This window comes from Chiloscyllium plagiosum, unplaced genomic scaffold, assembly GCF_037043375.1.
Source record: "Chiloscyllium plagiosum isolate Xiang-an unplaced genomic scaffold, Cpla_swu_hap1 HiC_scaffold_10, whole genome shotgun sequence".
NCBI classification, from domain to species: domain Eukaryota; kingdom Metazoa; phylum Chordata; class Chondrichthyes; order Orectolobiformes; family Hemiscylliidae; genus Chiloscyllium; species Chiloscyllium plagiosum.
The window spans coordinates 114,353,438-114,376,905 of NW_028270148.1; the positions used below are offsets into that span (position 1 = coordinate 114,353,438).

At 40.4% G+C, this 23,468-nt stretch overlaps 1 protein-coding gene across 1 annotated transcript in view; it reads left to right on the plus strand.

The window, feature by feature from the left end:
• The window catches only part of c1d (C1D nuclear receptor corepressor), a 34,253-nt gene that overhangs the window by 3,006 nt on the left and 7,779 nt on the right, over nucleotides 1-23,468 (plus strand). The window contains exons 2-3 of the mRNA XM_043696671.2: nucleotides 11,219-11,285; nucleotides 11,378-11,433. Coding sequence (XP_043552606.1) covers nucleotides 11,219-11,285; nucleotides 11,378-11,433 — 123 coding nt within the window. The remainder of the gene's footprint in view (nucleotides 1-11,218; nucleotides 11,286-11,377; nucleotides 11,434-23,468) is intronic.

The following is a 23,468-nucleotide window of genomic DNA, read 5'->3' on the forward strand; positions in this document are numbered from 1 at the left end:
CATGAAAAAGCCTCACCACACTGCCTTATTCGTATGGGCTTGTTCACCACAAAATCAACCTTTTTTGACTCTTCATGCTTACCAGTGATCCCTATCTTATATCTCCATCTACCATCAGCACTGTCCTTGTCTTTTCCTCTGGACGCCCTCATCATCTGCTTCCCTCGCTGTCCCTAACTCTTGACGACAACTTAAAAACCGATGTGTCCAGCTCCCTTCAATCCTGAAGAGGAATCGTTGGACTCAAATGTTAACTTTTTTTTTCGCTGTCCACAGAAACTGCCAGATTTGCTGAATTTCGTCAGCACTTGCAGCTCTTATCTTTGATCTCTAGCATCAGTTAAATTTTTAAGCTTTGTGGAATGCTTTAGCATTGGATGCGTGAGCGAGGGAAATTTTGTCTCTGGAATCAAAACAGCTATTCAAGTCTTTCTGGAATATACAATTTGAGGATTGCTAAAAAGGGACATATTGGAATCTAATTTGAGCAAGAGACCCCAGAGCATTACACTGGGCATTTATATTATTTTGGTTTTGATTTGTTTATTGTCATGTGTATTTTGTTACAAATACAGTGAACAGTGTTGTATAGTGTCACCACTTTCTGGCGCCATCTTAAAAAACAAAGTAAAACCAAAACATGGAATATAAAGGCAGAAAATAAAGAAATAAAGTTCACCTATAAGTTCGTTCTTGTTGAGTGCTCAGCCATGGCCCTGGATCCAGGCTCCTCCACCCCGAGGTTGAGACTGTCACCAGTGCAAAGCAATTGGCTAGGCTTGAGTCCTGCCCAATATTATCTTTAAATCAACACTACCAATACTGATTATCTGGTCATTAACACTTTGTTAACCACCTTTATATTTAAAAAAACAAGAAGAAATATGGATTCTAGTCTGTACTGACACAACTAAAGCAGAGGATAAGATATTTCAATTATTTGTAGTTGTTCAAAACCATAGTGTGGGTAGAGAGCAACTTGGTGGAATAACCCAAAGACATATACTTAATGTGATTGGCTAAAGAAATGGTGATCTGAGGATTTTCGACACAGTGAGCGGGCAGGAGCTGGGATCTGTGATGAAAACAGCTTCAATTATGGGTTTCAAACACGAATCGACAATTACCTGAAGAAGAAAGGTTTGCAGAGCTGCCAGGTGAAGGCAGGCCAGTGGTGCCAGCTAAATCAGGGTTATAGAGCTAATGAGCAAGGACTCTCTTCCTCTTCTGTAACCATTTCTGATTCTGTCGTTTTGGAAGGTATCCATATTGAAATGGAATCACACATTGGCCAGACTGGAAAAGGATGGCCAATTTCCTTCTCTAAAGGAGTTTGAAGTAATCACCTACAGAGGTTATGAAGGAAATTTATGAGGATGTTACTCGTAATGGAGAATTTGTCACTGAAGAAAGATCGAATAGGCTGGGATGGTTTATTTGAAATAGTCATGGCTGGAACTCACTGCCTGAAAAGGTAGTGGAGATAGAAACTGTTATTGCATTTTAAAAAAATAAATCTAATGTGCTACTGAGCCACATTACCACACAGAACCACAGTTCAAGATCAAGAAGGAATGTTTAAGCTGGATAGCTCTGTGAACACCTCCTGTTGTGTAAATATTTCTTTGGTTGTTAGTGAACCAGATCAGATCTTACTACAATCTCTTAATCACTTGGTTGCCACTACTGATATCAGCTTTTAATTCCAAATTCAATTTAATTCACTGCTTTCGATTTTAATTTGGCAAATTTAAAAGTTAAAGAGCATATCTATTTTTATACATGAAGTCTCATAGCCACTCTGTCTCAAAAATATTTGATAAAGGTAATGGTAACGTACTTTGTAACAGATTATCATACTTTTAGTGAGAGCTTTTGTATGCAGGGTAATGTCCCTCTCTCTGGGCCAGAAGACATGGGTTCAAGGCCCACCTACTACAGAGATGTACCATAACATCTCTGAAAAAGTTGATCTGAAAATACATTTAAACTGATCGCTGATCTCCAGTATGGCAAATCTAAGTTTCTTGGATGGTTTAACACTATGAAGTTGATTTTGGCCTCTTGAAAAGTGAGGGATTCTCAGCTGGCTGTAAGCTTTATTGTATTTGAATGCCTGAGTGTTTTGTTTCTAAGGTGAATTTTAAAGTGGAACAGGTCATGTACCTCTGGTTTCCTGATGAAGGGCTTATGCTTGAAAAGTGGATTCTCCTGCTTCCTTGGATGCTGCCTGACCTGCTCTGCTTTTCCACTACCATACACTCGACAGGTGCCTAAGGTTTCAAAGCTGAGACTGGTTCATTGACTAGAAGTTGCTCTTAGAACATAGAACATTACAGCGCAGTACATCCCCTTCAGCCCTCGATGTTGCTTCGACCTGTGAAACTAATCTGAAGCCCCCCCAACTTATACTATTCCATTCTCGTCCATATGCCTATCCAATGACCATTTAAATGCCCTTAAAGTTGACTGGTGTACTACTGTTGCAGGCAGGGTGTTCCACGCCCTTACTGCTCTGACTAAAGAAACTACCTCTGACATTTGACCGATATCTATCACCCCTCAATTTAAACCCCTCGTGCTAGCCATCGCCAGAGGAAAAAGGCTCTCACTGTCCATCCTATCTAAGCCTTTGAATATCTTGTATGTCTCAATTAAATCATCTCTCTACCTTCTTTCTAATGAACACAGCCTCAAGTCCCTCAGCCTTTCCTCCTAAGACCTTCCTTCCATACCAGGCAACATCCTAATAAATCTCCTCTGCACCCTTCCAAGGCTTCCACATCCTTCCTATAAATGCGGTGACCAGAACTGTACACAATATTCTAAATGTGACCGCACTAGAGTTTTGTACAGTTGCAGCGTGATCTCATAGTTTCGAAACTCAATCCCTCTACCAATAAAAGCTAACACACCCAATGCCCTCTTAACCCTATCAACTTGGGTGGCAACTTTCAAGGGTCTATGTATCTAGACACTGAGCTCTCTCTGCTCATCTACACTACCAAGAATATCTCTGGAACTATAGAAAAGGCCCAACAGGGTGACCTCTCCTTTCCTGTTTCTAATGTCAACCCATATTACCCCAGTAGACGAGTCCTCAAATGGCCTTTCTGCCACCGTAATACTGTCCTTGACGAACAATGCCACACCTACCCCTCTTTTACTGTGTTCTCTGTTCTTACTGAAACATCTAAATCATGGAATCTGCAACAACCATTCGTGTCCCTGCTGTACCCATGTCTTCAAAATGGCCACAGCAAGGAAGTCCCAGCTACCAACCCATGCTGCAAGTTCACCCACTTTATTCCGGATGCTCCTGGCATTGAAATAGACACACTTCAAACCACCTTCCTGCTTGCTAGTGAACTCTTTCAATCTTGAAACCTCATTTCTGACCTCACTACTCTCAACCTCCTGGACCCTGGATCTACAATTTGGGTTCTAATCCCGCTGCTGAATTTGTTTAAACCCTTCCAAAGAACATTAGCAAATTTCCCCCCAAACACATTGGTACCCCTCTGGTTCAGGTGTAGACCATCTGGTTTGTAAAGATCCCACCTACCCCAGAATGAGCCACAATTATCCAGGTATCTGAAACCCTCCCTCCTACAGCATCCCTGTAGCCACGTCTTTAACTCCTCTCTTTCTCCCTATTCCTCACCTCGCTAGCATGTGGTACGGGCAACGCACCAGAGATAACAACTCTATTTATTCTAGCACTAAGCTTCCACCATAGCGCCCTGAATTTCTGCCTTAAGTCCCCATCCCTTTTTCTACCTAAGTAATCAGTACTTGTGTGGACTTGGGGCTGCTCTCACTCCCTCTCAAGCATCCCAAAAACATGATCCGAGACATCATGAATCCTGGCACCTGGGAGGCAATGCACCTGTCATCTCGATTTTCCCCCCCCCCCTCGGTTGAAGCAAAACACTCCAAGACACCATATAGTTTTACCTCCTTCAACTTTATTCCGGGCCTCAGAGGGAGAGAGAATGGTCGCCCATGTGCACAGAGATATGAGTTCTCGGTCTTCTCTTGAACACCAGTTTCTTAATGAATTATGCGGTCATTTACAGGGAGGATTAGCCAGATAAGGTGACATATGTATTGATTGGGTTACTGTTACAATCAGCGAGTCTCAATTGTAGAGATTAAGCCTTCTGCTGTTACACAATGAATGTTCTTAACCTTGTTAACTGGCTTCACATAATGAATACTTTTCACCTTGTTCACTGACTTGACATACTGAATGCTTCTTCATCTTGTTAAATGGCTCTACATCTTGTTAACCCACTACCCTTGCCTCCGGTGCCTCATTGTTTACTGCAAGTTCTTATCTGATCTGAGTCATGCTTAGCTGAACGTTTGTTTCTCAAAACGTAACCCTTTCCCTACCTGCTCATACCCTATACACTTTCTCACACCAACCATGAGTCTCTCTCGTTCCCATAGGACCTCCTATCAGTTCCCCTAAATATGAAGTCCCCAATGGCTCGTGCTCTGTTCATCTCCCCTCTTCCCTTCTAAACAACAGGGACAGACTCTGTGCCAGAGACCTATACCCCATGGCTTACCCCTGGTAAATTGTTCCCCCCCCCCCACCCACTTAGTATCCAAATCGGCATGGCTTTTGGTAGAATTGAGTGCAAAACAGCTTTAACTGATTCTTAAAAGCAGGCAATGCTATCTCACCATGTGGCTTTTCACATGTGCAATGTAGTTTCCAAGCGAGGAGGTAGTGATCATCTTGATTAACACACCCCGAGGCTTTGTAACACTGTTTTTGTTTTTAAAATAATCCATTCAATCTGATAATAACATTTGGATTGCTTTCAGTGAAGACCATTGATCGGTCCTGAATGGTTTTTGTTCCAACTTGAGGTATGGTGGTTTGTCTAATCCATGAGAAGTCAAGTGATCTTGCATCACTAGATCTTTTTGTTCTGACTTTTGAAACATAACACTAGTGTGTTCCAAATAGGGCAAAGTGATATTGGACGTAATTAATGAGAGTTGTTTGAAAAAATTACATCTATGTAATACAGTTTGTTTTTGGGGTGACAAGGTAGCTCAGTGGTTAGCACTGCTGCCTCACGGGACCTGGGTTCATTTCCAGCCTTGGACGACTGGTTTGTGTGGAATTTGCTCATTCTCCCTACGTCTGCATGGGTTTCCTTTGGGTGCTCCAGTTTCCTCCCACAGTCTAAAACTGTGTAGGTTTGGTAGGTTAGCCATGGGAAAAGCAGGGATGGGGGCTGGGTCTGGGTACGTTGCTTTTTGGTGGGTCAGTGTGGACTTGATGGGCCGAATGGCCTGCTTCCACATTGTAAGGATTTTATAATTGGAATACATTGAACATAATGCAGTGTCCCAAGATGCTATGGAATGATATTTGTAAAATAATATTTGATACTGAGTTATACAAGTAGAATTTAGATCAGATGACCAAAAGCATGGGTAGAGAAGTAGGCTTTAGGAAAGAAAATGAGGTGAAGAGATGTAGGGGCCTAAGCAGTTGCAATTATGGTCATTGCTAGTTAAGTCTTTAAAGGTGGGAATTAAAAAGTAACTGGAAGGTTATGCATGAGGTTACAGAAAGGTAAGAAAAAGACAGTGAGCGATTCGAAAATGGGATTCACCAGGATGTTGCCTGGAATGGAGCGTTTTAGCTATGGAGAGAGAGGCTGGATGAACTTATTTTCTTTGGAACAGAGGAAGTTGAGAGGGGACCTAATAGAGGTATATAAGATTGTCTGGTACGGACAAGGTGGATAGAAAGCAGCTGCTCCCTTAGCTGAAGGATCAGTCACATAAGGCCGCACTTTTAAGGTGAAAGTGAGGACTGCAGATGCTGGAGATCAGAGCTTAAAAATGTGTTGCTGGAAAAGTGCAGCAGGTCAGGCAGCATCAAAGGAACAGGAGAATCGACGTTTCGGGCATAAGCCCTTCTTCAGGAATCATTCCTGAAGAAGGGCTTATGCCCGAAACGTCGATTCTCCTGTTCCTTTGATGCTGCCTGACCCGCTGCACTTTTCCAGCAACACATTTTTAAGCTCACACTTTTAAGGTGGAAGGGAGGAGGTTTGAGGATTTTTTTTTTTCAAACCCAGTGTATGGTATGGTCTGGAATGCACTGCCTGGGATGATAGTTGAGGTGGGTAACCTTTTTTAAAAAAAATACTTGAATGAGCACTTGAATTGTCCTAACAGCATTCAAGACTTTGGGCCCAGTTTTGGAAAGAGAGGCTGGTGTAGATTTAACATAGTTTTGATGGAACAGATTTAGTGGGCCAAAGGGCCTCTTCCAGACTGTGTGATTCCGTGACAACTTTAAAATAAAGAACCTACTTCACTGTGAACCATTGTAGGTCAGCGAACCAAAGGGCTAATTGGGAAAAGGACTTGCTGCAAGTTCATGTTGGGCATGCGCAGTTTTGAATGAACTCAAGTTATTGGAGGGTATAATGTGGAAGACTAGCTAGGAATCATTGGTGTGATCTTGCAGGGAATGGGTGAGGTTTCCAGCAACAAATAATCAGATAGGGGTACAATCGAGTCACAATATGGAAGTAGGAATTGGCGGTCTTGGTACAAAGATGAGATCCTTTAGGATTCAAATGTGGTGCTATGATCGTGGACATACTGTCTTAAGCTCAGACTGTTGCCAAGGAGGCAATAGTTCGGCAGCAGAGTAGTTCTCCCAATGTTTAACTGGCACGTTCTCATCTAGCACTGGATATCAGACAAGTAAACTGCTAATTTCATGACGGTGAAGAAGTCGAGGGAGGTGACAGTGAGGTAGAGCTGTCTGTGCCTTCAAATGTTGCCAAGAGGGGCAGCACATTGATGAAAAATTGGCAGTGGATGTGTGCAAAAATAATTTGTTGAAGGACAGTAAAGGTAACAGAATGGGAATTACAAAGTGAAGCCATGGCAGGTAATTGTCTTGTTGCAGGTAGATAAGAATAGAACTACATGACAGCAGTTCCACCCAGCTGGACAGTGGTGGGAAGATATTCAAGGAGCATGGTGTAGTCAAAGGTTGCAGACAGGATGAGAAGGGCATGTTTTCCTTTGTTGCAGTCACATAGAATAGCATAGGTGACTTTGAGAGCCGTCTAGCACTTGCTCAGAGGACATGTGCTTAAAATAAAAGAAAACTAACACTAGGATAAAATAATAAATTTTGTGGTAATGGAAATTGCTGAGTATTTTATGCAACCTTGGAGAGATGATACAGCTGATGTATTGGTTAAAAGCTCTGCTCATAAAATGGCACTCAATAACACTTAATGAAAAAAAAATAAAATTACTGCTGGCGTTGTAATTCAAGTTCTGTCCTTATCCTGATGTATCAGCATTTGGCTAAGTTTCTCTGTCTTTTAATAAATGTGCATATATTTTTCTAGGGCTTTGCCTCAATTTTTCACAATGACCTCGGATTTACTACACTACTTTGGAGAGCATTCAGTGCAATTACTGGAAAATGCCAAGATTTGTTGTTTTTGGGTTGAACTTGCAGATACTGAAGTAGAGTTGCAGCCAAGTTCTTATGTCGATCCAAACTTAAGCTGAGAAAATAGTTCAGAATAGATAAATGCCTGTCCTAATGCGAGAAACATTTCTGTGTGTTTGCTGTTTCATCGTGGACAATCTATTACATTCTACAGGTTCCGTAAACATCTCTGTTGTGCAAGATAAGCTTCAGTGTTTTAACTCTGAAATGTTGCTGCAGTCTGCGGTGTTATTGCGTTTTTCATTGAGCGCACTGCAATTTTATTTTCCTGAAGAGTTTCTCTTTCTCTGGCCAAGTTCTTGAGGTTGGCCGCTGTCACTTAGTGTGCTGCTCCAATTGGAGATTTAGAACCAATCTGGTTTTGTTTTGCCTTTAATAAAACCTGTTTTCTCTTTTGTTTTTTCATCAAAATACGGGTCTAATTTAAACTGAGGTGCACAAAAAAGGTCCTTTGAATGTCTGCAGTACAGAGAATAATCCTGTCTGGTGGTAAAATTGATTTCTTTTTTGTGTGCTGACTTCATGAGTTTTTCTTCACTACAATGGTAAGGTAGCCAGTTTAAAAATTAAACTATGCCATGTACCTTTGGTGAATCTAGTTTAATCATTTTAATGTAAAATCCTAGTGTTTTAAAGATCCTTCAAGCATCTTGACAACCCTTTCCCTATGCTCTGAAATACCACATGAAAAGTCTTTTGTTGGTGGTCAGAGCATGTGGAGTCATGAACCAATTAACAGAATACATTGAAACATGCCTTGAAATTTTAACGTAAGAGCAGAAGTAGGCCATTCAGCCCCTCCAGGCTGCTGTGTCAGCCAAATTGTAGTGTTAAATGTAATGGCTGTGACTTTGATCAGTCCACCAACCAGACAGCTGGAGGTAACCCCATCACAGCCAGACAGGTGCTAGCATGCCTTATAGTCAGAGTCATACACCTTCAGTCCAACTCGTCCATGCCAACCAGGTATCCTAAACTGAGCATTTGCCTGCCTTTGGCTCATATTCCTCTAAATCTTCCTATTCATATCCTTGTCCACAACCCTCCTTACCACTTCCTCTGGCAGCTCATTCCACATATGAACCACCCTGTGTGAAAAAGTTGTGCCTCCGGTCCCTTTTAAATCTTTCCCTTCTCACCTTAAACCTTTACTATATAGTTTTGGATTCCCTTTTCTTTGAAAAAAGACCTTGGCTATTCACTTTATCTGTGCCTCTCATGATTTTATAAACCTCTACAAGGTCATCCCTCAGCCTCTAACATCTAGGGAAAAAGTCCTTGCCTATCTAGCCTTTGCTTATAACTCAAACGCTCCTAGTCCCGTCAACATTCTTATAATTTTTGATTCTGTTTAACAATCTATGTGGTATTCTAAAAGTGCCTCACCAATATCGTGTACAGTCGCAACGTGATGTCCCAACTCCTATACTCAGCTCTGACTAGCTTCACCACCCTGTCTACCTGTATACCACAAAATGGAGCAACAGTACAACCAGTACTTTTGATTCCAAGTATTGATATTTTTTTGTTGGTTTTTCACTCTGTGGAAGAAGCTGCCCTTAGATAGCCATCTTTGTTATATTTTGGTGGGGAAATAACATGAACATGTGCTTTCAGGACCTATTGCAATATGGAATTACCAAACCAAATGCCTACTCAAGAATGCAATGAGAAATCCTTTCTCTAAATAAACAGGAACACAGTGAATGATCCTTATTCTAAATAAGCAGGGACGTAATGAGTAACCTTTACTTTAAATACTTGGGAATAGAGAGAAACCCTCTTCCACAAAAGAAACAGCAACACAGTGAGTAACCCTAACTCTAAATAAACAGGAACACAGAGGGAAAAACAGGCTGCAAGTAAGAAGGGCCACAAGAGTAACATCTACTCTAAGGAACCAGGGACAGTGAAAAATCCTTGTTCTAACTAAACATGAATACAGAGTATAACACTTGCTCTAAATCAGCAAGAACAGGAAAGGCAGACCTTGCTCTTAAAAAAACAGCAATACAAAGTAACCATTACTTTAAATGAACTGAAACACAATGACAGACCCTTGCTTTAAGTAATTACAACAACAAAAACAATAAGGTTTACTTGAAATGAGCAGGAACATAGTAAGTAGCTCTTCCTTTAAATAAAGAGGAACACAGTGAGTAACCCTTAGTCTAAATAACGAACAAGAACAAAAAAACTTACAGCACAGGACCAGGCCCTTCAGCCCTCCAAGCCTGCGCTGATCCAGATCCTCTATCTAAACCTGTCACTTATTTTCTAAGGATTTGTATCCCTCTGCCTCCTGCCCATTCATGTATCTGTCTAGATACGTCCTAAATGATGCTGTTGTGCCCGCCTCTACCACCTCCGCTGGCAATGTGTTCCAGGCACCCACGATTCTTTGCGTAAAGAACTTGCCATGCATATCTCCCCTAAACTTATTCCCCCTCACTTTGAACTCATGACCTGCCTAAATTGTCAGGCTGCTATCCAACATCTGGTACTACATGAACAGACATTTCCTCCAGTTAAATACAGGGACGACAAATATCATTACTCCCAGTCCCAGCTCCAGACTCTGTTCCTTAGCTATTGAAACTCAGTCCCTCTCCCTAGCAGCAACCTGGGTTGAAACCTGTCTGTTTGTAATGCATTTAATCCTAAAATGAACTACTGGCCTCACATCTATGCCATTATTAAGCTCACCTCTCTCTACCTCCCTAACATTGCTTGGTCTCTCTCTCTCTCCTGCTGAAGCCTGCATTCATGTCTTTGTATCTAAATTCAGTGATTCCCTAATACATCTGGCTATTTTCTCAAGCTCTACTGGATTAGAAAAAGAGTTTGTGACAGAACAGTAGAAATTAGGATAATTAATCAAACATTTACGATTGCCAGGCAGACTTGGAAAGTGTTTTATAAGGTGGTGTAACATGAACTTAATTTAAATATCTCTCCTAATGTTCATCGATCACAAATAGAGTTCAAAGCATTTGTAATTGTTACCAACACCTTAAAATTTAATTTTTCACAAGCTACAGATTTATGGAATAATTTCATGCTCCAGGCATTCAGTTGACTGGATTTTGAGAGAATTTGAGAGTCAGTAGTAAATGCTGTGTTCGTTTGATTTGACTTTTTTCTTCTATTTGTTCATTGTGTGTTGGCTTTGCTGAGAGTATCAGCATTTATTGCCCATCCCTAATTGCCCTTGATGGTGGTGGCGGCAGCTTGCCTTCATGAGCTGCTGCAGTACATGTTGTAGGTGCACCTCAGTGCTGCTAGGGATGAGGTTCCATGGATTTAAACTGGAAGCAACAGTGGTATAGTTCCTGGGCAGAATATTGTATAGCTTGCAAGGATCGGTGTACCCATTCAACTGATGCCATTGTTTGTCTGTTTTGCAGAGATCACAGATTTCGAGCATTCTTATTTTGCTAGCAAGGTGGTTTTGTTGAATATCCACCCAGAACTTTGTGCTGCATGGAAGAGCACAGGCATGTGCAAGCGAATGTATAATCTGTGATATCATAAACTAGAATATACGGGTTTGGAAATCAAATACTGTTTTGAATCAAGCAAGAAAAAGTGCTCTTTGTTCTGCTCTTCAAGTGAAATCTGAATTGTTTGCTTTCTGGCATTAAAATTAGTTTCAGTATAAAATGACCTTGTATGATTTTATTTTTCCCTCTCTTTCAGTTGGGCCCTCTTGAACAAGCCAAGTTAGATTTGGCCTCTGCTTATGCATTGAATTCTATGTTTTGGAGTAAGTATTGCTGATCTCTTCTGTGGCTGGTGGATATTATAATTTTTTTTTTGAAGGCATATTGTAATAAGTTGTTTCTTTTTGCTCCTTAGTATATCTCATTACACAAGGAATCAATCCTAAAGAACATGCAGTCAAACAGGAATTGGTAAGTAGCCTGTCCGTGATCACCATTTGGGTCACTGTGAATCGTCAGAAAGATCTCCATTAACACTCTAGCATGTTGCTGACTGTACTATCTCACTACTGTATCACTATTCCAAGCTTCAAAACTATACAGTAGACTGACTTTCTATTGTTGTTACAGTTTTTCAGCATTTGTTTTTGAACAGAATGAGCTGAGTCAAGGATGCATCTAGTTTCTGCTATCTTGTGAAGTCCTAGAAAATTACGTCTTTTGGAAAGCATTCTTTAAGTATTTCTAAAGTACGTATAACAGCTCATTGCAGTAATACATGAAGCATAATTTTGGACAATTTTCATTATTGTGATACATCCGAAATAGGACCAGGGGTCATCCATAAGCCTGCTCCACCATTCAATGTGATCATGGCTCATCTGATTGTAGCCCCAGCTCCACTTTCCAGCCTACATCTGATAACATTTTTGCTTCACTGTCAATGCTTTCAACTTTACCTTCATATCAAATGTGCAGACGATTTGTAACCTGCTTATTCCAGTTGTGAAATTTACAATAACTTATGGTCTGACACTTGAGTAATAAGATCTATGCAAGGTATCTCTGAACATTCACTAGATTTCTTTCGCACATTTTATGTCTGATGTGTGTATAGTAACATTTATCACTCTTTTATGTCTCGTATGGAGGGTGGGAAAGAAATGTAATTATTTTAACAGTTTAGAATGACCCAGGCGTCTCATATTGGATTTGAGATAAATCCCATCTCAACATTATGAGCTGCTGTGGTGTGGGAGCCATGATTACATACTGGATTGATACGTTTTATTGCTCAGATTCTTAACATTTTGCAATAGCAAGAAAAGTTCTAAGCAAATCATTGTGAAGGGACATAAAAGTTAATCTAGCACATGCTCTATTTATTTGATTCAGAAATTCCAGTCTTGCATAAATAACTCACATGGTGCCACGCGAGTGGCTAGAATGATGTACGTGGGTTGGAGCCAGATCTTAATAAAAAGTAAATTTAACTCCCCAGAGTTATGAGAGGGAGTACAACTGATCTGAAAATATGATCCTAAGAAGAATTACTTGTGGCATGCTTTGAGTACTAAATATTAGGAAGTACTTTAATAATTCATTGACCAACATTATTGTTTATAACTAGCGCACTGTTACTGTGAGTTTCTGTCCCTTAACTTGAGTTATCTTCAAATGTTTAATGGAGAATACTTAAAATAGTGAGAGAGCATCTCCCTGGACATTTCATATGTTCCCAGACAGAAATGACTAATCCATTCTTTTTACCTTTGCGGCCTCAGATCTTTGTGACTCTCAGCTTTTGCATCATCCTAGAATGATTGACTGATTCCCAATAATCTGCTTCCAGATAAGGAGAGTGACATTGTGCTAATCTAAATGTGCTGTCACACTTGATAACCGTGCTGTGAACAGAAAATTAATGCCAAAGTGACTAGACTAGGAACCAAGTCAGTAACTGGACTGCTCCCAGTTTTTGAATCTGTCTGGATGTTTCTGCTGTGATGTAACTTTCAGCAATATTCTTTGTGAAAACTGAGTAAGATGCCTCATTGGAGGTTAAACTGTAAAATGGGAAATAAGGGTGGGGAGGGTAATGGGATTAATCATAGCATTTTATCTGGTGCCTTTTCATGATTCAGATGTCATAGTGTTTTACAATCAATGGATACTTCTGAAGTTTAATTGCTGTTGTAATGCAGGGAAATGAGTAATCATCTGTATTGCACGTCCCACTGGGAATAATGAAATAGAATAGATTATGTAATTGTTTTAAAGGAACGTCGATGGTCAGGGCACTGAAAAACTTAATTGCGCCTTACGGTAATATATGGAACGGTCTATCCACCTTTCGATTAATAGGTCGATGGGCCGAATGGCATAATTCAGCTCTTAGAATTTACGGTCATCTTTCATGGGATGTGAATACCTCTAGCTAGCAGATGTTGCCCATCGTGAATAGCTGATGAGCTGAGTAGCTAGCCCCCATTTCAGAGGGCATTTAAGATTCAACCACATTACTATAGATCTGGAGTCACATGTAAGGCACACCAGGTGGGGTTAATAGGTTTCCTTTCTTAATCTGTATTAGTGAGCCCCGAATAAGTTTCTATGCCAATTGATAGCTTTATGATCACCTGCTAGCTTTTAATTCCAGATTTTATTAGTTGAATTTAAATTCCACTAGTTGTTGTGGTAGTATTTGAATCTTTATCCCACACTATTTACCTGGGCCTCTAGATTACTCATCCAGTGCTGTTACCACCATCTCCCTTATGGAGCAGATGGGGCCATCTTTTATTGGTTTAGATTGAGAGGCAGTACATCCAACAGTGCAGCAATCACCCCATGCTGCGTGAATGTGAGGCAAGTTTCGGTCTATTCTTGATCTGTGTACTCATATTTCTACTTCAGTGTTTGAACCTGCAATCTTCTAACATTTACCTGAGGAAGAGCTGATCCAAATCCAGTCCTTAAAGCAATACAGTTTTTAAAACTTACATTCTCATCCTCCCTCAATACTGAGAAAGCTTGCCTGAGAATTGGAAGAAAGTGAGGATTGCAGATGCTGGAGTTCAGTGTCGATTGTGTGTTGCTGGAAAAGCACAGCAGGTGAGGCAGCATCCGAGGACCAGGAGAATCAACGTTTCGGAGAGAGAGTATCCATATATCTACCTGTTGAATTTCCCAGTTTAAGACTGAACTAAAACTGCTCTGCTCTGCTCAGCTCAGCTAGAGAACTGACCACTCCCCTTCCATTATACAGGTCACTTCTAACCACTTTGGCCTGAAGTCTCATCTGTTTACATACAAACAAAAGACCTCTCAAAATCCTTTTCATCTCTGTACCAAACCAGACTGATCGGAGCCCAACCCGGTTTATTGACCCTCTGAAGAAAATCAAGGACAGAGTCTCCTTGAGCCAAGGAACAGCTTTTAGAAAAAAAGACTAGTTTTGTGATGAGCTTTTAACTGTCCTCTGAAATGACCAAGCAAACCACTTAGTTCAATTGTAATTCAGTTGTGACTGTAGTCAGTGGACATACCTTGACAGTGAGAGTCATTGTTTGAACTGCTCTACAGCTGCAGCCTGGATAGTCACGCAGTCCCTACTGATACCAAAACAGAAAGCACTGAAGAAGCTCTAAGTCTGGCAGCATCTATAGAAAGAACAACCAGCATTAACGTTTTGAGTCCTGTGACCCTACTGATGTTGGATGGCTGCTAACTGGTAAAGGCTAAGTCTAAAAAAAGCTTTGACTACCCACTATGAACATCAAAGATCAACACAGCTGAACAAGCAGAGAGGTTTGTGATGACAGTGTGGTTTCTGGGGAATGTTTTGTCCTTCTAATCTTCCTCTATAGATCCTCAGTTTTTATTCCTCATTGTGGAGCTTTTATGCACATAAGGTGGGTGAGGGCAGCAAGCCGCATGTCATTTGCCTGTTTGCAGTCGCTCCCCCTGATGTAGAGGGAGCAATGGTGTGCAGGATTGGGAGCTGGGGGAGTTGGTTTGGCCACAGAATGCCTGTGATGGGGTCCTAAGCTGAATGTGACATGAAAGCTAGAGACTTTCAGAATCTAAAATGTTTTGTTGCTGTCAACAAATGTAAGATTGTAATTATGTCAATTTAGGTAGTGAACTATATTGAAAACTGGACACCATCTCTTGCCAACTTTTCAGTCATTTTTATCCAACTATGAAGTCAGCAGTTTTCAGTGAAATTTACACAGCAAAATTGATGTTAGCTGTTCATATAGATTTTTTTTTAATTGGGAGTTCTGTATAGCATGTAATATTTTGGGCATTTTTATATTTCTTTATTTGCTGTGATGTCTTACAACAAGCTGCAGTTTTCTTTTCTTTAGGGTCTGGTGCCACTGGCAGGGTCAGATTTGTTGTTTGTTAAGCAAAAGTGAGGACTGCAGATGCTGGAAACCAGAGTTTTAGATTAGAGCGGTGCTGCAAAATCCCTTCATCAGGAATAGATCCTGCTCCTCGGATGCTTTGTTGTCTGTTGTTAGTTCAATTGAACTAAGTGGTTTACTCGGTCATTTCAGAGAGCAGTTAAAAGTCAACCACATAGCTGTGGATCTTGAGTCACATGTAGTCCACATCATGTAAGGATGTCAAATTTCCTTTCCTAAAAGGTATCAATGAACTAGATGGGGTTTTTACAACAACCCAACAATATACAACAATGGCTTCAAGGTCACCATGGCTGAGACGAGTGTTGAAGTCTATTTTATTTAATTGAAATTCCAACCTGTTGGGATTTAACCCTATTATCCCAGAACATTAGCTTGGATCTCTGGATCACTAGAACAGTAAAATTACTACCATATCATCTTAAATTATGGGAAATAAGTAAATATCAGTAATGAGCTAGGTGTTATTCCTTCATACTTTCCATTCTTTTTAAAATAACAAACTATTTTCTGAGGAAAGGAGGAGGGCTTTGCAAGTAGTCTTCTCAAACTACCAATCACTGTATAGGTTGGACCTCATTTGCAAATTATTGAAACTTCAAATCTATGGAGTTTTCAATGGAACGGAATTCTGAACATGTTTGTTAGTATGAAGAGAATCTGAACTGTATGGCCCAAGTGTGTTCAAGTGTTACGTCATTGGGTAAACCTCTCTGCTAATTTAAAACCAGCAATACCGAAAAGGTTTATCCCATGCAGTAATCTGAGAATTTGAGAGGCCAAGAACTAGTTAAAGTAAAACTTAATTTTATTTCTTAAAGTATAACAGAATAATTAACTAACAACTATTTACAATTCCTTCCTCTAATCTATCTTTTACTTTCCCCTCTTTAATACTAGTCCAATAAAACTTCCAATTAAGATTTCTAAAACAAAACTTCTTATCTCAAAACCAGGCAGCTTTCAGTTCTTCTCCGTATTCCTGTCGTCGTTGTCTTGGGAATTCTGTTTCACCAGTTACTGATCGATAGAGGTACCTTTTAAGAGAGCTATTTTTCAGGCAGTCTTTACATACTGGTAGCTTGGCAGTTCTCCTCCCAACTGTTTAGTTTTTCCTGGCCTTATACCCCCCCAAAGAATCATTGGTTTAAGATTGTCAATATACTGAAATCAAACTTGATTGGGAAGTGGTACTTTTTGGGTGTATTTTAAATTGATTGACCAAATTCGAATTTGTTTTTGTCTCATAGCAACTCAACCAGTGCTACCTGTTCTGAATCAAAAGTTAGATTGTAAATTCTCTGTAAATTCTCCAACACTTGGTTGCCTAGTCCTTCACTCTCTTGAAGGCACAGTACACTTCTACACCTTCATAACACCTCCTCCCTTAAGAAAAAAGAACCATCGTAACGAAAAGATGCCTTAATTTTTTCTATTCTTTAAACACATTACCCTAACATACCGATAACTTTAATCTAAGTTCACCTCAAGTTCTTCCCATATAACTGTGGGTGTGTGTGTATGTAAAACACTAAATAAATACAAATCTCATCAAAACTTTATCAATTAAATCCGCAATAATGCATCTGCAATTACATGTATGATTTTTAAAAGTCTAACATAACACTGCAACAAAATAGTCTCCTATTCATGTATTTAAAGCTTTCTAAGAATGTAAGTCGATTGTGATCCATGTACACGACTGTCTCCAACACATTGTTTTGTAACATACACGTTAAAATGTTGTAAGGCCAGGGCCAAACTCAATAGTTCCTTGTCAATTGTGGAGTATTTCCTCTGGTGGGTGTTGATCTTCTTTGAACAGTAACGACCTGGCAGTTCAATCCCAACCTCCTCTTCCTGTGGGAGCACAGCTCCAACTCCAATGTCACTAGCATCAATGGCAACTTTAAAATGGTTTGAAAAGTTTGGTGTAGCTAAAATGGTTTGGTGGTTAATGTGGCTTTCAAATGGCCGAATGGCTCCTGGTATTGTTCTATCCGCCGAAACTGTTGTTCTTCAGCAAATTGGTTAACGGTGCCACTATACTGCTGAAGTTTGGAACAAACTTTCGATGGAATCCACAGAGTCCAAAGAATCGAAGCACCTCTTTCTTCGAGGTTGATCATGGAAATTCCTCGATGACCTTCATCTTTGCATTCCGTGGGGTCAACCTTCCATGACCAATGTTATGTCCCAAGGACATCACCTCTGCTTTTGTTCTATTTAGGTTTATCACCAGTTTTGCGTCTTGTAGTCGTTCAAAGAGCTCTGCCAAATGTACTATGTGATCTTTCCAGGATTTACTAAAGATCACTACATCGTCCAAATAGACTGCACAGTTTGTTAACCCAGCCACAACTCTGTTCATGAGGCTTTGGAATGTGGCGGGTGTTTTCTTCATTCCAAAGGACATCACTTTAAATTGATACAGACCATTTGGGCTTACAAACCCAGACGTTTCTTTCGCCATCTCTGATAAAAGTACCTGCCCGTAACCACGCATTAAGTCCACCTTAGTAATGTAACTCGCTTGTCCGACTTTCTTCACACAGTTCTCCAATCTAGGAATTGGATATGAGTCTGATTTTGTAACGACGTTGACCTTCTGATAATCCATGCAGAATTGTTCAGTCCCACCCAGTTTGGGAGCTAGGACAATCGGCGAACTCCACTCGCTCTGGCTGGTTCGATGATGTGCTGGAAAAGTACAGCAGGTCAGGCAGCGTTCGAGGAGCAGGAAAATCGACATTTCGGGCAAAAGTCAATGAAAGGCTTTTGCCTGAAACGTCAATTTTCTTCTGCTCCTCCGATGCTGCCTGACCTGCTGTGCTTTTCCAGCACCACTCTCGTCTTGACTCTCAACTCCAGCATCTGCAGTACCCACTTCCGCCTCGATGATGTCCTTGTCAAGCATGGCCTCCATCTCCATCTGCCTTTGAAAGGTTTAAGCCAATAGGAGTGTTGTTTTATCGGAGCAGTATTCCCTACATCGACTTCATGTACAAAAGCATTAGTCCTCCCCATCTGATTGTTACATATGTCCTTATACTGCAGTAACAAATCTTTCAACTGCGTTCTATGGTCCTGAGACAGATAGCTTACTAACCTAGCCCACTCCTCAAGGACCTTTTTCATTTTTTAAATCTGTTTTGAGGTACATCAAAATCCACATCTGGATTTGATTCCTCACTCCCAAGGGGCAGTAACTAACACCTGTTTCTCCAGTTCTTTCTCTCAGTATAATATCGTTTCAGCATGTTACAGTGACATACCAGATACCTTTTTTTCTATCTGGCATCTTTACTAGATGGTTCTGATTCAACTTTTTCTCAATTTGATAGGGGGAACTAAACCTGACTTTGAAGGGATCTCCTATCACTGGTAACGGTACTAACACATCATCCCCTCAGGAAAACATCCAAGTCTCAGAGCTCTTATCTGCCACCTGCTTCATTGTACACTGTGCTCTGTTTAGGTACTCTTTAGCTAACTCACCTATTCGATTTAATCTCTCCCTCACCTCTGATACATATTCTAAGTATGAGATCTCTGACTTTGGTCCTGTCAATTTTTCTTTAACTAATTTCAAAGGGCCTCTCACTTCATGCCCGAATATTAACTCGAAGGGAGTGAACTGAGTGCATTAGTTTGGGGAATCTCTAATGGTAAACAGTATGAATGGGATCCCTTTATCCCAATTATTTGGGTAATCCTGCAGTATGTTGTCAACATGGTCTCCAAGGTCTGATGCAACCTTTCTAAAGCTCCTTGGGATTCAGGATGATACGCACTGGATTTAAAGTGCTGTATACCTAAGCTATCCATAACCACCTCAAACTGCCTTGCAGTAAAATTTTACCCTTGGTCAGACTGAATCTCTCTGGGTAGCCCATACCGTGTGAAGAAAGCTACTAACTCCTCTACTACCCTTTTAGCCTTGATACTCCGTAATGGAATTGCCTCCGGAAATCTGGTAGACCCATCCATTATTGTTAATAAATACTGGTTCCCACTTTTAGTTCTCAGGAGGGGACCTACACGATCAATTATAACCCGTGTGAAAGGTTCTTCAAATGCAGGAATTGGCAACAAAGGGGCTGGTTTTACTGTCGCCTGTGGCTTACCTACCATTTGGCATGTGAGACACATACGGCAGAAGTTAGCCACACCCTTGTGCATTCCAGGCCAATAAAAATGCTTTTGTACCTTAGCCTGAGCCTTTCCTACCCCTAGGTAACCTCCTCCAGATAGTTCATCTGCTACCCGTAACACTTCCTGTCTGTATGCTACCGGCAACACAATCTGGTGCACGTCGGCCCATTTCTCCTCTGCACTAACCTGCCATAGTCTCCATTTCCACCTGTCTGTGTCCCACTCCATTAGTGAAAACACCTGAGGCTTTACCTTATTCCAGAATACTCTGCCTCCTTTTCAAAGTACACATCCACATATATATCTTTTATCATCTTGTCTTTCTGTTGCAAGTACCTTAGACTTTAAGGACTAAATACTTCTGTCTAGCCCTCTACCTGTTCAGGTTTTTCCTGCAGCATTACATCAAACAGGGTATCCACTAACTGAACCTCAACTCCTTCATCTTTCTCTTTACTTTTCCCTTTTTTCTGTGACTTATGATAGTTACTACGCAGTCTGGGAAAATACCAGGATATTTTTATTTTAACTCCTCAGTTTCTTGGTCTTTCTGGGGCTTCTCCACAAAAAGGGGTGTCGCTCCCACCTGGATCCTACCAAATAATTCCCAAGAACAAACTGAATTCCTGGAACTGACACTCTTGTCAATCACTCCCACTGTAACTTCCCCAGACTTGAGTTGGCACTCCAACCTGATCTTATGTAGGCGAATGCTAAATTTCTGTCCTTTTAACCCACAAATTACCACGTGCTTGGGTAACAGATCAGGAAGAATGCCGATTGGCTTGTCCCTTACTATCAGCGACTGGTTAGATCTTGTATCTCTCAAAATTATAACTTGTCCTTCTCCCCTGTTCTTTGAGTAAACTTTACCCACAGAGTTGAATTCTTTGTAGGGCTTGGGTACTAACCCAGTCCCTGCCTAGGCTGTGCACTCTCCTGCAGCTCCCTTGGCTCTTCTTGGGGTCTCCTTTACTACCTTCACTAATGCCACTGGCTTAGCTTCTTTGACCACATCTTTTCCCGCGGCGCCTTTCTTTAACGACCAGCACTGTGTCTTTGTGTCCCACCTTCTGCCAGTGGAAACACCTTTTCCCAGTGCTCTTCTGAAACCACTGGTACAGTGATTGTCTGTGTCCCACTCCATTACAGTGAAAACACCTGAGGCTTTACCTCCTCTCCACCTCTTTGTCTTTTTTATCCTGTGGTAAGTTATTACCAGAGCTCTCTACTCTTGGTTTCGTAGTGTAGGATCTCCCCTTCTCCCAACGTCTATTCCTCACAGGGTGAAATTCTGGCCAGAAGCTTATCTGATGTACAAACATACTCATCTGCTAATTCTGCTGCCCTTCTCACTTCCTGAACTTTGTTCCTTCGCCTGAGTTCTTACCATCTCTGGAAGTGAGTTTTGAAACTCCTCCATCAGAAAAATCTCTCTTAGACCCTCAAAGGTCTTATCTATTTTCAAAGCACGCACCCATTGATCAAAAGACTGTTTGATTGTTTCGAACTCGATGTAAGTCTGACCTGGTTCTTTTGCTGTGTTTCTGAACCGCTGTCTATATGCTTCTGCTACCAATTCATAAGCAGTTAAAATAGCCTGTTTAATCTCATCATAAAGTCTTGACCCCTTATCTGACAGTGCGGTAAATACCTCACCAGCTCTGCCTACCAGTTTAGTCTGAACGAGGATTACCCATAAATCCTCAGACCACTCGTCTGCCTAGCCAATTTTCAAATGAAATAAAGAAGACTTCAACATCTTTCACATCAAAATGTGACAGAGTTTTGACATATTTGTGTATATCAGTAAGTTCTCTTTTAATCTCTATCCTGTCAACTTTGCTGATTAAGTCAAACTTCTCCAGTTCAAATTCTCCCACCTTTTATCTCTCCCTTTCTTCTCTCTCTCTTTGCTCAGTTAAAAACCTGTACTCTCTTTTTCCTCTCTTTCTTCTTGCTCCCCCGCGTGCTGCTCTCTCCCTTTGTTTACCTTCTAACTCCATTTTCCTCAATTATAATTTAAGTTTTTATACCTCTACTACACTTGTCTGTTTTTCTGATACACCTAAGTGAGTAACTCCCTTACAATTTCAGCTTTACTTTTGTCCTTAGTTAAACCCAAATCTGACTTAATGCTAATTCTAGAAAGTATGGCCTTTTTCTTTCCTTCTAAACTTTCTTGGCAAATTTGAGAATCATCTTCAAATCCCAGAACCTTTTCAGCAATTTTAAGAGCCATTTCTCTCACTTTTAATTTAATTGCCCACAAGTCACCAAAAGTAAACAAATTGTCTCACCTACGTTTTAGTTAAAGATTTGGACACTAAACCTGCGAGTGTTTAAATCTGCTGGGATTTTTTGTACCCCAAAGTCTTCAAATCTGTCTAAACCAGTTCAGATCCCAGTGACGATCCCCCAAACTGTTATGACACTGGGTAAACCCCCCTGCTAATTTAAAACCCAGAACACAGAAAAGATTTAGTACAGTAATCTGTGAAAATTCGAGTAGCCACAAACTATTTAAAGTAAAAATTAACAACTTTATTTCTTAAAGTATATCAGAGAATAATTAACTAACAACTATTTTCAACTCCTTCCTGTAGCCTATGTTTCACTTTCCCCTCTATAATACTAGTCTGATAAAATTTCTGATTAAGATTTATAAAACAAAACTACTTATCTCAAAAAACTAGGCAGCCTTCAATTCTTCTCTGTATTCCTGTTGTCTTTTCTTTTTCTTGGGGATTCTGCTTCACCAGTTACTGATCGATAGAGGTACCTTTTAAGAGAGCTATTTTTCAGGCAGTCTACACTTTGCTAGCTTGGCAGTTTTCCTCCCAATTGTTCAATTTTCCCCGGTCTTATACTCCCAAAGCATTGGATTGTGTCATTGGCTTTTAAGATTGTCAATATGCTTGATTGGAATTTGGTATTTTTGGGGTATAATACACTGGCCAAATTTGAATTTGTTTTTGTCTCATAGCAACTCAGCCAGTGCTATCTGTTCTGCAGCAAATGTTTATATGTAAATTCTCCAGCACTCTCTGTGCTTGCCAAGTCCTTCACTCTCTTAAAGGCACAGTATGCTTTTACACCTTCATAACATGTATTTAGCCTTGCGAAATCAGGGTGCCCCCTATCTGCCTGAAGCTCCAATGTTACTTTCATGAGGGAGCATTAGCACACTGTAGTCAAGCGGTAATAACAAATATTAAGGTAAATTATATTCTTCTGATGAGTTTTATTGTTTTTGAAATTCTGTGTACATTTTGTGTTACGTTGGCTTCATATTGATCTAAACTAGAATTATTTCTAGTTACATCATGTTAATCTGCTAATAATTGAGATTTAAGGTGACAGTGATTAAGTAACAGTCACTAATTCCTTCAAGTACATATTTTTTGGTTATTAACCAAGAGCATAGTGACCAGCATGTGCTGTAATCATTTTAATTGTACCTAGGCGTTGGAAAGAATTTCCCGTGGTGGGCTGTTAATTAACACACAGCCTGTGGACTGAGGGTATATCTTGGGAATTTATTTAAAAATAATAATATCTGGGTTAAATGGTGATATTTGAGAGTTCGAAGTGGAGTGTTTCAGACCAACGTTAGATCCAAACTTTGATTCAGGAATTTAAGAATGTCAATCAATGTATACTAGACAAATAGGAGCAGGAGTAGGCCCAAGCCTCAACCTTTTCATGCCAGTTCCTCATTTTCCTCACCACCTTGAGATTTCAAAAAATTGTCTACCTCTCTTTAAATACTTTCCATGACCTAGCTTCCACAGCTCTCTAGGTTCGTGAATTTCAGACCATTCGTTACCCTCTGGGAGAAGAAATTCTTTTGCATCTTAGTTTTAAATGAGTGACCTCTTATTTTATAGTTATTTTATAGCTCTTATTCTGTAGTTA